The 14,743-nt window shown below is 41.1% G+C and overlaps 1 protein-coding gene and 1 long non-coding RNA gene across 2 annotated transcripts in view; both read left to right on the top strand.

Moving 5' to 3' along the window:
• LOC117828622 (guanine nucleotide exchange factor VAV3) overlaps window positions 1–8,873 on the top strand; it is a 139,162-nt gene extending 130,289 nt beyond the window's left edge. The window contains exons 26-27 of the mRNA XM_034705803.1: window positions 1,818–1,969; window positions 4,899–8,873. Of these exons, the coding sequence (XP_034561694.1) occupies window positions 1,818–1,969; window positions 4,899–4,943 (197 nt within the window). The 3' untranslated portion in view covers window positions 4,944–8,873. The remainder of the gene's footprint in view (window positions 1–1,817; window positions 1,970–4,898) is intronic.
• A 4,693-nt stretch (window positions 8,874–13,566) lies between these two features.
• LOC117829203 lies at window positions 13,567–14,350 on the top strand. Its single transcript, XR_004634574.1, has 2 exons — window positions 13,567–14,166; window positions 14,291–14,350. It is a non-coding gene; the product is annotated as an uncharacterized LOC117829203 (long non-coding RNA).
• Window positions 14,351–14,743: the final 393 nt, after the last annotated feature.

Raw genomic sequence — 14,743 nt, 5'->3', positions numbered from 1 at the left:
ACCTTTACAACTCATGAGATGGGCTGCATTGCTAAATGCTTCTCTCTTCTTTTGGCAGAGAGTCTGAAGTTAAACAAACACATCGATAGCACTGACATTGTGCACAAATTAGCTGATGTAACTGTTAATAAGGAAGAAACAGACAACAAAGCAATTCTCCCCCCATTTTCAAATAGCAGAGGGATTCATTTTTCTGAATATTTACTATATATAGAGGCTTTTCTTTGTTTTAGATAAGGCAAATAAGCATGGTTTGATGACTGTAAAAGTATCATTTTTGAAAATTGAACTTGGGCATTATCACTCCAAGTGCTCATGTGCACAGCAGTGATTTTCTGTTTATTATACTCAGGCCACAAAAAACAAGATCCTAGGCCAGGCAAGGCAAGGCAGCTTTATTTGTATAGCACATTTCATACACGAGTGCAACTCAATGTGCTTTACATTAAAACATTAGAACCACTGGGAACATTCAGACAAGCATAAAATAAGACAATTAAAATGACAAATATAATAAAACAGAAAAGAAAAGGATCGTTAGAAATATATTAAAAATTACATTAAAATTTGCATTTAAAGCGAGTTAAAATGAGCTAAGATAGGAAGGCAGTGGCAAATAAAAAGGACTTAGTCTTTGATTTAAAAGAGGTGAGAGTTGGAGCGGACCTACAGCTTTCAGGGAGTGTGTTCCAGGTATGTGCTGCATAATGACTAAACACTGCTTCACCATGTTTCTTTCTGACTCTCGGGACTGAGCGCAGATAAGTACCTGACGACCTCAGAGGTCGAGATGGCTCATACAGTAGCAGCAGATCAGCAATGTATTTTGGGCCTAAACCATTGAGGGCTTTATAAACCATCAGCAGGATTTTAAAGTATATTCTCTGACAGACAGGAAGCCAGTGTAGAGATCTAAGAACTGGAGTGATGTGGTCTACTTTTTTGGTCCTTGTTAGGACTACAGTAAAAGAAAACAATAATGAAACTGAAGTATAGCTGAAATGATTATTAACATTGATCTGTGTCATTTTGAGAGACTGCCTTACTTTTAAACAGATGCAACAAGTTAGTTAGCTCCTTATATTTAAGTTAAAATGATTTGTGTTGAGTTATATTTGTGGAAATGGGGGAATATGTATCTGCGCCTGTTAATGTATCTTTATTCAGCTGAAAATGACATCATTCAACTCAAATCTGCGGACGTTAGATTCGCCTATTGGATTAGTTAGCTTTGCAATAGAGACAATACTGCAACTAGATGTAAACATTAAGTAGCAAGTCTGTAATTTCTCCATTAGAACTGCTTTGTGTGAAGCAACCTGTTAAAATGAATGAATTAAACCTCATTTGTAGTTAATACATGACATACAACTATTTAAAAATGTAAACACTCAGGGTACCGACTCAGAGAGGCTATAAACCTTGTCGCAGCGGTTGCTGGTTCAACGCCCAGCCATGATCCTTCGCTGCGGGTCTCCCCCCGCTCTATAATCCCCACATTTCTGGCTTTCTTCAGCTGTCGTATCAATAAAGGCAAAAAATACTATTTAAGAATTTACACCATGCCGATGGAGGTACACCATTTTCTGAAGAAAAAAAATGTAAGTTGTAATACTACATTTTCCTCTGCAGGAAATGTTCTAAAGAGACATCAGGTTTTCAGTGTGTCTGAAAATGTCACCCATGTCCATCTGTGTTTGTGTATGTGTGTTTTTTGATCCCAAATCTGATGTTTCACAAATTATCAAGCATATGTTTTCATACCTCATATGGACCACTTTTTTTTTTAACACTCCCTCTTCTTTCTGTCTCTCCAGTGTTTACTCCAAAGGTGATCGGAGTGGCGATAGCACGGTACGACTTCAGCTCACGTGACACGCGAGAGCTGTCTCTACAGGAGGGTGATGTGGTGAAAATCTACACAAAGTCAGGAGCTAACGGCTGGTGGAGGGGCGAGGTCAACAGCAGGGTGAGTACTCCTAAGATGCTTTTGAAACAGAGAATCCGACCAACAGATTCAAATAAAACACGTCTACTCTTCCATGGGCTGATAGTTATCCACTTCCCGGAGAAGCGATAATAGCTTTCTATTGCCAAAGCGAAAATGCTTCATAGCTTGAAAAGTTAGAACTACCACTTCTTTTTCCTACCTCAAACAGCCTGAAGACTGTTTCTTTGATGGCTACAGATGGATAATCTGAAAAATCTGAAGGAAATTATGGTGTTGCCCCCAATTCTTGCCTCTATGATAATAATAAGAAGAAGAAGAAGAAGAAGAAGAAGAAGAAGAAGAAGAATACATTTTCTTTAAAAGCGCCTTTCTTAACACTCAAGGCTACTTTACAGAAGGATTAAAACACAATAAAATAGAATAACACAATAAAATAAATAAAAACAAGAAGCAAAGTAATATCAAGTTAAAAATGAAGCAGTGGAAATTAAACAGTGAACGCGGACTGAAACAGATGGGTATTGAGTTTTGATTTGAAGAGGGGTAGAGAATCAATATATCTGATGTCAGGTGGAGTGAGTTCCAGAGTTGGGGAGCAGAGCTTTCAGTCGCTCTGCTCCCCAACTCATGGTGCTGAGATGGGCAGGGGGCTCTAGTTGACTCTGCTGTAGCACCATTCTGAGCAGAAAATTTTAGAACTTTAATTTTTCTAGTTAATTCAAGAGCGTTTGTGTCTTAATTCAGACTGTAAATATCTTAAATCCAGGTTTCAGTTAAACAAGCTTTTTAAAGAAGTGCGATTTGGCAGATATTCCTGTCTACAGGTGCCTGGAAGGGACTTTCAGATTTAGTTGGTTTTATATTGAGTCCGTCATGTAAATTTTTCCAACTCTTCTCTTTCCTAGTGTCCTCTGTCAGTTTTGTTTCTCTTAAGCACATACATTTTTTTCCGTCGCATACCACGAGCACTGTATAATCAGGCCTGCTCTAAATGCAGGGAGATGTACAGATAGACTCCCACTCACATGCACTACAGTGTGTGTGTTTATGTGTATGTGTCTGTGTTGTGAACAGCTGTGGTAAATGTAGGACTGTTTGTGATGTGTGTGTGGATGGTGCTCAGGTGAAAACTAAACTCTGGATGTAGAGTCTGCAGAGAGCTGTTAGAGTCTCTCTGGAGCTCTAACCAGTTAATAAAAAAACAGAAAGAGACACGTTGCTGCAGGCTGGAGAGAGACCATCTGAATCTGTCTGCTGTAACACACTGACAGTCCGATTATATTTTTATAACCTGACAGTATCAGTTTGATGTGATGTCAAGCTCCTATCGTCATGAAGAGAGGTCAAAGCAAAAGACATGTGCACAAATGTTCACTTTTGATCTAAGTTATGCATAGACAGTTGGTGGACTGTCCAAATAAAGGTAAATTCTACATTTTTTAAACTTAGGTCCAATTGTTAGGTGTTTGGGACTCTAAATAATACTTTTTTGAGTGTCAGCAGTACATTTCCTCATCCTGCAGCAGGTAAACAGACCGTAATGCCTGCAACATAATCTCTCATGGATCAAAGGCTATGTTCACACTACAGGCAAAAGTGGCCCAAATCCAACATTTTTGGGGTCAAGTGACCAGGTCAGATTTTTTAGAGGCAGTGTGAACACTCAAATCTGGCCCAAATCAGATTTTTTAAAATCAGATTTAGACCACTTCCATCTGTGGTCCTGAATCAGATACAGATCAGATTTTTTTCAATGTGACCTCAGTGTGAACGCCCAAGGCGGACTTGATGCCCATTTGATACTTCCCCATCACTTTATAGCGACACACGTCACAATTCTGCGCGGCGGTAGCCTTGCAAAAATGGAGGATAGCAACAATGGAGCGCCTCAATTGAGGGCCCTGCCGAAGGAGTCTTGGGGAGAGCCGCTGACAGATATAATTGGAAGTTTCCCTTGATATCCGGAAGTTTTTTAATAAACTCTGTCTCTGTGAAACTATTAACGTCGCAGACCCAACACTCCTGACTCCGTGTCCGCATCCACATAGACCTTTCAATCGTATTTGCGGCTACAGCTCAGCATAAAAGCAGAAACAAGCAATTTGGCTCTCTTTTACTTTAAACTTGACCTCCTCCGCACCTGGTCATTCATTCTCCGGCCCCCACTGCACAAAAACTTTGTAACAAAGGCGAAGATGCTGACTTCCTCCATGTTTACGTTTGAGAAACAGCTGCATGTGACGTCATTGTTACTGTTGTTTTGGGCATGCGGGGCAGTTCGGAGCCACAAACAGTTCACATTGGAATCAGATACAGGTCACATTATAGATAGTAATGTGAACAGACAAACAAAAAAACGGTTCTGAGCAAAAAATCAGAATTGAGCATTAAGCCTTGCAGTGTGAACGTAGCCAAAGTGTGTCAACTTAAAGTTCTTGTTTCTGTCCCTGAAAGGCTCAAATTGTTATTCAAAGTGTGTGAAACAATAAATATAGAAAACAGAGATATAGCTTCTTGAGGTCTGACATACCATAAATTCACCCACCCAGTCAGGAGCAGCTGATCCGGCCCTGTATGCTGCACAGCAAACGACACACCATTGTGCTGAAATTCCCGTTGACTTCAAAGTCAGACGTGTGATTCAAAAATGGGGTCAGAATCATCCATAGTGTCCAGTCTACAAAGTAAACTCAGCAGTCTGAATCTGCTGCACTATCAGGGGCACTCTGCGGTCAGTCAACACCTCCTCTACCTGTGGTGCTGAGGAGTCTCCCTCTGAGTCTGCAGTACTGCAACTGTGTTTTGGCTACTTTAAAGCTTGTCAATGATTCTCTAACAAACTCAGAATATGACTTAATATGGTTTCATGTCATGTATACTTGAACACAGTTTTTGATGAGTAACCATTGTTTGTGATAACTTATTTCCCATCTCTGTCCCTCTGCAGGTCGGATGGTTCCCGTCCACGTACGTAGAGGAGGGTGAGGAGTGAAGGTCCGTCACGAGTAGGAGAGTTAAATAAATGAAGAAGGGCTGCAGCAGTGAGACAGAGAGCTTCTGTTGTGTTCTCCGGAGTGACTTTCAGTCTCCCCGTTGAATCTGCTGCCTGAAAACGTCTCTGAGGCCTTCAGCAGAGAAAAGGGCTATGTCACGCCGCAGAGCTTGCCCCATCATCCCTGCTGCACTCTGTGTGGATAAGTGACTCCACCAACTAGCAGCTTGCCTGTCAGCGGGACACAAGCCCCCCGCCAGACGCCTCCTCCCTCCTCTCACTGACTTCACCCATCCATAATTCACCCTCCTCTCCTCCCTGTCTGCCCCCAAACTCCCACCTGTTCCTGCTGCCAAGTCGACCATCGCCAAGCTGTCAAAAAAAGATACTCACACTCCTCTCTTCCATTCATGCACTCATCCATCCATCCATCCAGCCCCTGTGAGCTAAAGCAGACCCTTACTTTCACCTATCCTCCTCTGTGAAGGATTTCAGTCTGTTTCTCTTTCTAATGTAGGTGCTTATTGATGACTTGATGACCCAGATTCACACATACACACTCCACTCACACACACCACCCACCTCTCCCTCTTTCAGATTATGATCACACACTCTTACAGAAGATGTAATAGAGGGATAACATTGCTGCACAGAGCCGACATTGATCGCTGTTGTTCTTATTTTCCTCCCTCCTCCTACGTTTTTTATCTGCAGCCTGGACTCTCATCTTTTCACTGGTCTCTGCCGTTAGCGATACCACGACTCTTATCGGTGACAGGAGCCCCTTTGCCGAGGGTTTATCTTATTGGAGGCATTAGCAGCTTGTCGGGGAGTCACACTAAGCTACCTGCCTCGAAAACAAAGAGGAGAGAAACAGCCCGACATCCTTTTTGTTCCCTCTTTTTTCTGTTTTCCATCTTTCTGTCTTCGCATTCTTAGCTTGTCTTGAATTCAAAAAGTTGCATTTGTATTTATTTAATTCTTGCAAAATTTAGATTCAAACTTTGCAACATTTCCACCGGGTTTTGCAGCAAAAATTCCTGTCAGATTTCAAGTGAAGAATTTGCATCTGGCTGCTGGTTCAGAGGTTTTTTTCCCTGAAGAATACAGTTTCTGCAGAAACACTGAATATTTGCAATTTAGCTGATTTCCTTTTGGATGAAAAAGCCTCACATTGTGAAAAGGTATTTATGCATTAGCACTTGAAACAAACCAAACAGATATAAGCTGTCCTCCTGCTAACTGTCCTCCCTCTCAACCCCCCCCCCCCCCTCTCTCTCTCTGTCCCACCCTCACCCCCTGTTCACATTATGCACACTGCCTCCTTAATCCACAGTGAAAGAGGATTTTCCCACATTTGAGGGAATAAATACCTTTACAGAAAAACACCCTTGTCATGTCGCCACATGCAGATATACAGACTCAGACGGAGTGAGACGATAACTTATGTCGTCTGGAGACGAGGCCAGAAACTCCCCAGCAGTTAGCTTTGCATGGCAACGAATCCATCTCAAACTAAAGATGTGATTCCTTATTTCACAGTTTCACTTATCTTGGTTTAGATATGTTGATAGAGAGATTTTTATTTCAGTCATGTTTGGTGATTTCTGTTTGGGGGAAAACTCCCTCAATCAAGTCATTTTTATAAAGATGATCTACCATTATTTCAATTTCTCTTTGTATCTGAGGAGTGAGGAGGAACGTTGGAAACACAGCCAGACTTTCACACACCTACGCATGACATTTTAAAACGCATCCATCTATTTCCTGTAAAGGGAAACTATTTATGTAACATGCAGTGTACATTACATTAAATCTGTCACAGTGGAGTGTTTCAATGAGAGGCAGCTTTCTCCAATCCAAACTCTCAGCTCTTAATTTGTGTTTTAACGCCTCTATCAGATCAAGAGATAAATCATTACGGCTTAATAGTGGATGCTGTGTTTATAACAGCCCTCCATTTAAAGCTGTCATCCTCCCCTGCCATGTCTTTATACATTTTGTGAATTGAAGGAAGATTTTATTGTAAAGAGATGCTTTATGTGTGAGCTAAATGGTGCTATTATGTTAGAAAACCCCAGTAAGGTTATATTTTTAGAAAAAGCTTTTATTCTGCCTCGTCTTGTTAAACTGTTGGACTGAAAAAATGTGTGAAAAAGAGTGAAATTCATGTATTTTTGCATCATGAAGTCCCCCCATATTTCCAACATTTTCCACAGTGTCACTAACTGACCACTAGATGGAAGCATGCTAAACACTTCTCCTCTTGTCTAACCTTCAGCTCACTAAAGTTCTGAGATGACATCATCTGATGAGGAGGTGAACAGATTGAAAGAGACACTTAGACACAGATTTCTTTAAAGAAAAGTCACCAGACTGAACTCTTACATGTGGGGCTTTTACTGGAAGTCATGTGAAAATGCTCCAAAGTTTCTTTGTATTTGAAATGATTTTTCCCAGTATCAGATATCTTTGTAGCTTCTTGTGCTGTATGATGCTGTACCTCCTTCCTCATGCAGCCTCTCAACAGCCAAACATTAAGTTTAGAACATCTTCAGGAAATCTTTGTCCTCACTGATGCAATTGAGCAGCAGCTCCTCTCCTGTCAGGGGAGAAGTGAAGAGGCAGAGTATTCTTCTGTAATCTCCGACTCCTGTAATCCACTCCTGCTCACCTCCTCCACCATCTAAGGGTGGAGTAGGAGGAGGAGGAGGAGTAGATTACAGGATTCTGAGATTACATTTATGACCGCAGGCCTTCCTCCTCCCCTCGGAGCCGGTCCGAGGTTTCTGTGCACAGGAGGAAGGCTCAAGGGTATCTGTGATCTAATCATTACAGCATCTCCTCACCTCGGCGACCCCGCTGCATCCATCTCTCTGTCGGCTCCCCTCGCTCCGCCGCTATCTCACCGTGTCACTTCCTCTCTCTCTCTTTACTGCTCTCCCTCTCCATCCATCTTTTGTCCAATCTCTGTCTGTATGCTGTGCCTCACCTCAGCGCTGTAGCTGCTGTATGTTGGCGGGAGGAGAATAGCGGATTATGAGGAGTGGAGGAGAGAGGCGCATGAGTCTCTTTACACAACTGCTGCAAAATGAGGATGATTAAAAATTTATTATAAATTAATAGACTGATAAACGTGTGGCAGTTACAGAGTGAATAAACCGTATTCACAGGGTGTCACACTCTGTCCATAGGGTTATTAGTCATAAAAATAACAATAACTCTGCAAACCAATCTGACATTGTTTACCTGCTCCTGTCTTTATCAGTGTTACATAAAATTGTGTTAGATTTTGAGCATTTTCTTACCTTAAGACTGGTCAGTTAATCTCGAGTCACATTTCTGTTTGAATAATGGGGAAATTAGTTGCTTCAGAACATCCCCATTTTACACAGACATCTCCAACGCTGAGTGTGACGTCACTGGAAAATCGCCACCATGTAAATATGGTTTATTAACTCTGTCACTTCTTACATGTGCAGAATTTTTTTTTCCATATGCATAGACATGCTCTGTATTTGCACAACGAACTCTGACAGGATTCAGGGCTGGACATGTCTCAGCTCAGCAGGGTTCAAAGAAACAATCTCCTCAAGCAATTCTGCAGTAACCTGAACTGAAAATATGTCCTATAATACTTCTGTCTTTGTTTTTCCTAGTGATAATTCATCCTCCTCTGACTGAATGTTTTCTCTGTACTCTGGCTCTTTTTGTATTGTTTTTTTTCCTCCTCTAAAGCCAAAGATGTTCTCTGTACTTTCCATATGCTGTTTTTTTATTTTTTTGGTCTCATCAGCACGGTACCGACCGCTGTGGCCTGACTCTATAACTGTGCAATCTTAACTGTGTAGCATTACTGTTTATTGTTGTTGTAACATACTGTAAATGATGTACATAGCACATAATAAAGATATACATTGCTTCTTCTAAGACTTTGTCTTGTTGTTATGATAAGAATGTATGATATGATATCAACAATCACGCAGTCAAAATAGTGGATCACTTCAAATATCTCGGACTCACCCTGGACAATAAACTTAACTTTGATCAACACACCAATGACATTCACAAACCCTGCCAACAAAGACTCTCTGCCAGCCGCACTCTCTGTCGCCCCCCACCTTCTACTGTTACTGTACCAAAGAATCATCCAACCCAATCTCCTCTACTGTTCCCCCTGCTACTACAACATGCTAACCATCTCCAACAAAAACAAACTCATACGCACCACCAAAATCATCCGCCTCCCCACACCCAACCTGTCTGACCTCAACAACAGTCATCATACGCAGAGCATGCACTATAACACTGGACCCCTTATACCCCCGCAGATACAGATCCCCATACTGTAGGCACGCCTGGTTTGGCAGAAGCTTTGTCCCGTCAGCCATAGCAGTGCTAAATAAAATCTCCATGTAATTTGTCCCGTGTGTTCATATGTGTCCAGTGTGTATATATGTGGGATGATGTGCAGCATTGTTGTGAGGCTGGGCGGATGTTATTGTTTATTTGTGTTTTACACATGTATTCTTGTACAGACGGTGACAACAAATCTCCTTATTAAGGACAGATAAAGATCTATCTATCTATCTATCTATCTATCTATCTATCTATCTATCTATCTATCTATCTATCTATCTATCTATCTATCTATCTATCTATCTATCTATCTATCTATCTATCTATCTATCTATCTGTCTATCTGTCTATCTATGAAATAAGTTTGTTTATACAGCAATCCTTTAATGAGGCTGTTAAGAAAAACAAGCAAAAATCGACAGCAAATTTAGATTGTGTAACATTTCCTTAAATATTACACAATATTAGTATCATTATTTATATTGATATTAGTATCAAAAATCATTATCTTTAAATGTCCTAAAACTAAGAGATTTTGCATTTACATTTATGGCATACACTGTGTGGGTGGTAAAAGAGGGGGGACATGCATGGCGTAAAATTAACTTTTTACCTCAACTGCCATTGGCTAGTGACCTTCAAAAATTCACCGGCCAAAGATATTTTTCACCGACCAAATAAAAAAATCATGCCGTATTTGATTTAAAATAATTACCATACGTTTTTATTATGAAAATCCAACTTAAGCATCACTTAAATAATATAGTTATGTACAGATACAATTAGATTACTGCTATTTTATCAGGTTATACTTTTGTCTACTAGGTTACACATTTCAGGGTGACTGCTGCATCATCATGTATTAGAAATATTCAAAAGTGCAACCTTTAGCATTGACTGTGAGCCAAATGTCTGTCTCACAGCTTTAACAGGAACATTCTGTTTAACCCACAGAAAAAGGGAAAAGAATAAAAAAAACATCAACTGGACACCACAAACTTTTTGTTTGTGGTGGCTTCATGCCAGGAATGTGTCGCCACATCTTCCTCGAAATGTTTTTCCCTCCATGCTTCTTCAAGCAAAGGGAATGAATAGAACTCCAGTACTTTCGCAGAAATGGGCGAAAGTATTAAAACAAAACATCACATGCAATACAAAATTTTCCATCGGCAACTGGCGGATGTATGTTTTTGTTTTACACGCCAAACTAATTTTTTACCTGCCATTGGCGTTTGGCGGGTGTTCATTTTATGCCCTGGTGACATGACAGCTCCCCAAAAGTGATGCCAACATATTTACAGCTTGCTGTGCTGACTGGCTGCAGTACAGGTCATACGTTCCACCTCCTCCATGTTATTAGTAGGGACATGGGTCAAACTATAAAATCAAAATACAGGTCGACTAAATGTTTCTCAAACATATATTCTGTCGTTAGTTATACTTATCATATTTCATATCATCATATCATAAAAAAAGGAATAGCACCATGATTGACAGCTCTGTCGACCAATGGGAATCATGTAGTGCTGTGTGCACGTATTATCCAAGTAGAGGAGGAACAGTGAGAGGAAACATAACAAACATTAACACAAGAGTCATTGAACTTTCCATAACTGTGAGTGTCTGCGTCAAACCCACACAAGAATCTGTTCTGTTGTGGACTGGACCCACCTGAGGGGGCTTTGACGCTTTAGAAACAAGGTAAATGTGGGTTGTGGTTAAGGATGTCAATGCCACAGCTCCACCAGTAGCTGTGTTGTAAGTGAGATAATATAAAGTGAGCATATTGGATTGGAGCCTCTTCAGGGTGAGTTAAGACATCTTTGCTTGGCAAAGGGGCCCTTCTTACCCTGTCATGGTTCCAATCTGCTATATAACAACCTCCTAATTGTAGACTGTCTTGTACAAACTCTTAATAGATTTTTAACGTCAAAGTCATCAGATAACAGAGCGCTAAGTATTCCTAGAAGAAGACTTTCATTAGGTGCTCTTCTCTTAACAGTACATCAATCACACATAAGAGTCTAATTTTGGCTATTTTAGGCCTTTATTTGGTGACTGATCTCTGCGCCCAGAAGTGACTTTGAGTCTAAAATAAGGCCTTCTGTCCTTAAAGGGTAGTAGCTCTCATTAAATGTCTGTCGTGGTGTTACTGCCGTGTTTTGCTGCTGTTCTCCTCCACAGGCCTGAAATAACTTGAAGCCTGTTGGGGGCTGTTTCTCACTCTCTTATTGGCTAAAAGGTGTGAATGAATGTGGGGATAAATGGAGGGTCTCTGCTGCTCTCTCATGCTGATAATGAAAAAGCAAAGTAACCCCACTTCTAAATATAGAGAGAGTAAATGCAGAAAAGGTGAATGCTAACAGTGCTGTGTGTTTGAGAGAGGAGAGAGCATGCTGGAAAATGATGTACAATAGTGTACAAGACACACACCATATGTTTGTGAATGTTGCTTCTATGTAAAGATGCTTGTGCAGGACTTTTGTGTGCGTGTGTGTGTATGTGTGTGGGTGGTGGTCTTCTCGGCCATCTGCTGCTTGGTTACCTGCCGCTGCTGAAGCTGGACTTGGTCTCACACACAAAAGATGAGCGGTGCAGGACAGTGCAGTCAGTGCTTCTGGCTCTGTTGGGGGGGGGGGGTTAGACGCTGCTCTGAACACCAACCAGGCAGCTCCACCTTGGCCGGGGCCAGTCTGCATCCAGCACTGATCCACCTCCAGCTGAGGACGGAGCTCCAGTGTGACAGATGGCTGTGAGAGAGTGACGTGAGCCTGCATCACAGAGCTGAGAGAGGGCTGAATGATGGTTGCAGGATGCTCTGAGATGAGATAAAGAGGATTGAGACTTTCACTGAGTTCTGTGTTGTTGAAAAAACAATGGAAAAACAAGTTATGGTCACTGATAATTTAAGAGAAGGGAAACGAGTATTAAGTCTTCAGTCTACAGACCTTACCTCTGCCTGTGTAACTCAGTCTGGAGAGCTCTGTGCTGGAACATTGATGAGAGATTTGGTCAGGGTCTGAAATACCAACAAGAACTGTAAAAAAAAGTCTGAACGCATTTCACAGGACTAAACTGAGAGCTGCTGTTTTGGAGGGGACTAGCTAATTTCTGATAAAGCATCACTTACACTATAGGTGCATTTCGACCAACTTTACCCTGAACTTAAAGGATCTGTGCCCCCCATTGTTGTCTGCGTTTCAACTGTGGGGCCGAAGCCCCGGTTAGATTGTGCAAACATGGAGGAAATAAAAAGTAAAGGCACTACACCACCAGACCAGTAAAGGGCAGTAAAACAAAGACGAATGCCATCCATCACAGATGACACCACAGAAGAAGATGGACAGGCAGGTATCACAACAGTTAGTCTGTTAGCATGGAAGAGACTCAGCTGTGTTTTAGATGGTGCTATATTTCATCACAGAGGGATTCACTGAATCAACACGTGAGAGGAGATAACAAGAACAGCAAAGACGTTTCAACACGGCTTTAAAACCCTTTTTAACTCAAAAACCTTGGGCGGAGATCGCTGGTGTTTCGGTTTAAACTGCGACCCTGTTAACTGCCGACTTTCAGCCGGATGCAGCCCTCATAAACGTCTTTAGACAATCATTAAATATCTGATGAGGATATGGAATCTTAAAACTCCCTCTGTGTTTTAACAGCTGAGTAAACTCCACAAACACTGTTACATTCAGCTGAAGGTCTCCAGTTTACAGGGTCACTTTTAAAACCGTAACATACATTAACATGCATTTGCAGTGGGCTGAGAGAAGACTACTGTTACAAGCTTCTAAATCAAGTGAATCACAGCTTCTTCTTTTGAAAAGTACACACACATACAAAACAATTAGAACAAAGTAAAGAAAGAGAAATCAAGTGAATCACAGATGTGTGTGATTTTATTGTGGATGGCGGGCAGAATAAAAACACTGCGGTTAATCTACCAATCAGACATGTTCAGCATTGCATGCCCTGCCCCCCAAAAGCCCTGGGACCTTTGAAAAGTACTACCCCCCTAGCAGGGGCCTTACAGGGGTTAGATTATCTACCCCTGAACTAAATTTAGACCCTCGTTCCACCGGTCGAAACGCATATACTTCAGGGGTAAAGTCCCTAGTTCCGGGTTAAAGTTCCTCCGGTCGAAATGCTCCTTATATTACAGGTTTAACTGTATCTACAGGTCAGTTGTAACTTGGCTGCATACAATTTTATGTGTTCCACCTTTTATCACATTTTTTATGAAAATATGTATTCATAACTCAAATCTTTTTATTTTGTCCTGTTCGTCTCCATGCTTTCTGAATGGAAAGTACTCAGAGTTCCACCAGTCTTCGCAACAGTGACCTGATGATGATTTATCCCTTCTGAAATGATGGCCAAATTCTCTTCATTTCTGGTGTAGGGAGCAATTACTTGACTTGCTTTTCCGAGCACTGCACAGTCAAGTCAGCAACTTGAGAAGTGACCGTGTGTTCAGATCAAGAGAGAAGTAAAATTCACCCTTCCGGATTTGTCTGCAAAACAGACAGCTTAGTTTATTATGTCCCCAAGAAGAGCACCATTCATCTGTTTTTGGAGAGTCTCAGTTTCACTGTCAAGTAAATTACAAAGAGACTTTGTTAATTGTAATGTGTTGCAAGAAGTTTGTATTTTAGTTTCCCCCTACTGGTTGTGTAAAGGTATTGTTTTTTTGTGGTGTAATGCATTCCACTATTCTCATTGGCCAGTTAAGTCATGTGACTCTGCTTGATCACATGATCGAGCCTGTCAGGAGAAGCTGAAGCCATCAGCACATGGACAGCAGACAGCTGCAGCAACCTCATTCTTTCCTCCTTTTGATGTGCCTTGGAAAGCTTCGCTTGTAAGTTCATTTGCATTGTCAGTTTATATTGTTACTGAAGTGCTGCTTATTTGTAATATTCGTACGCAAAAACTGTTACTTGTATTTACTTGTTTCTGTTTTCACTCTTTTTGTATACTTACAGTTGTACAGCAATGAATACCTTCACGAAAATGATGACAACAGTAAAGGACATTGAACTTTACTTCAGCCTCTGAATTTTCTCTTTATTCATCTGTAAGCTATCTGTCGATTTGTGAACGGACACACATTGGGGACAGAATATTAATCATTTTTTCTGAGTCTGTTTCACTGTACATAGTAAGATACATTGAGGCTTCCTTTATCTGTTTTTGGTGAATCTCAGTTTCACTATAAACAGAAAATGGTAAATGTGTTTATATAGCTTTTTTCTCTGGTCATACGACCACTCAAAGCACTTTTACATTACATGTAACATTCATCCATTCACACCACCTTCATACACAGATGGCAGAAGCTGCTATGTAAAGTGCCCATCCGTATTAGTGATTCCCATTCACACACTGCTGGCACAGCCACCGCAGTTTGGAGGTGAAGTGTCTTAACCTTCAGCATG

This window comes from Notolabrus celidotus, chromosome 17 (assembly GCF_009762535.1).
Source record: "Notolabrus celidotus isolate fNotCel1 chromosome 17, fNotCel1.pri, whole genome shotgun sequence".
NCBI classification, from domain to species: Eukaryota; Metazoa; Chordata; class Actinopteri; order Labriformes; family Labridae; genus Notolabrus; species Notolabrus celidotus.
This window is presented reverse-complemented; position numbering and strand designations above follow the sequence as displayed.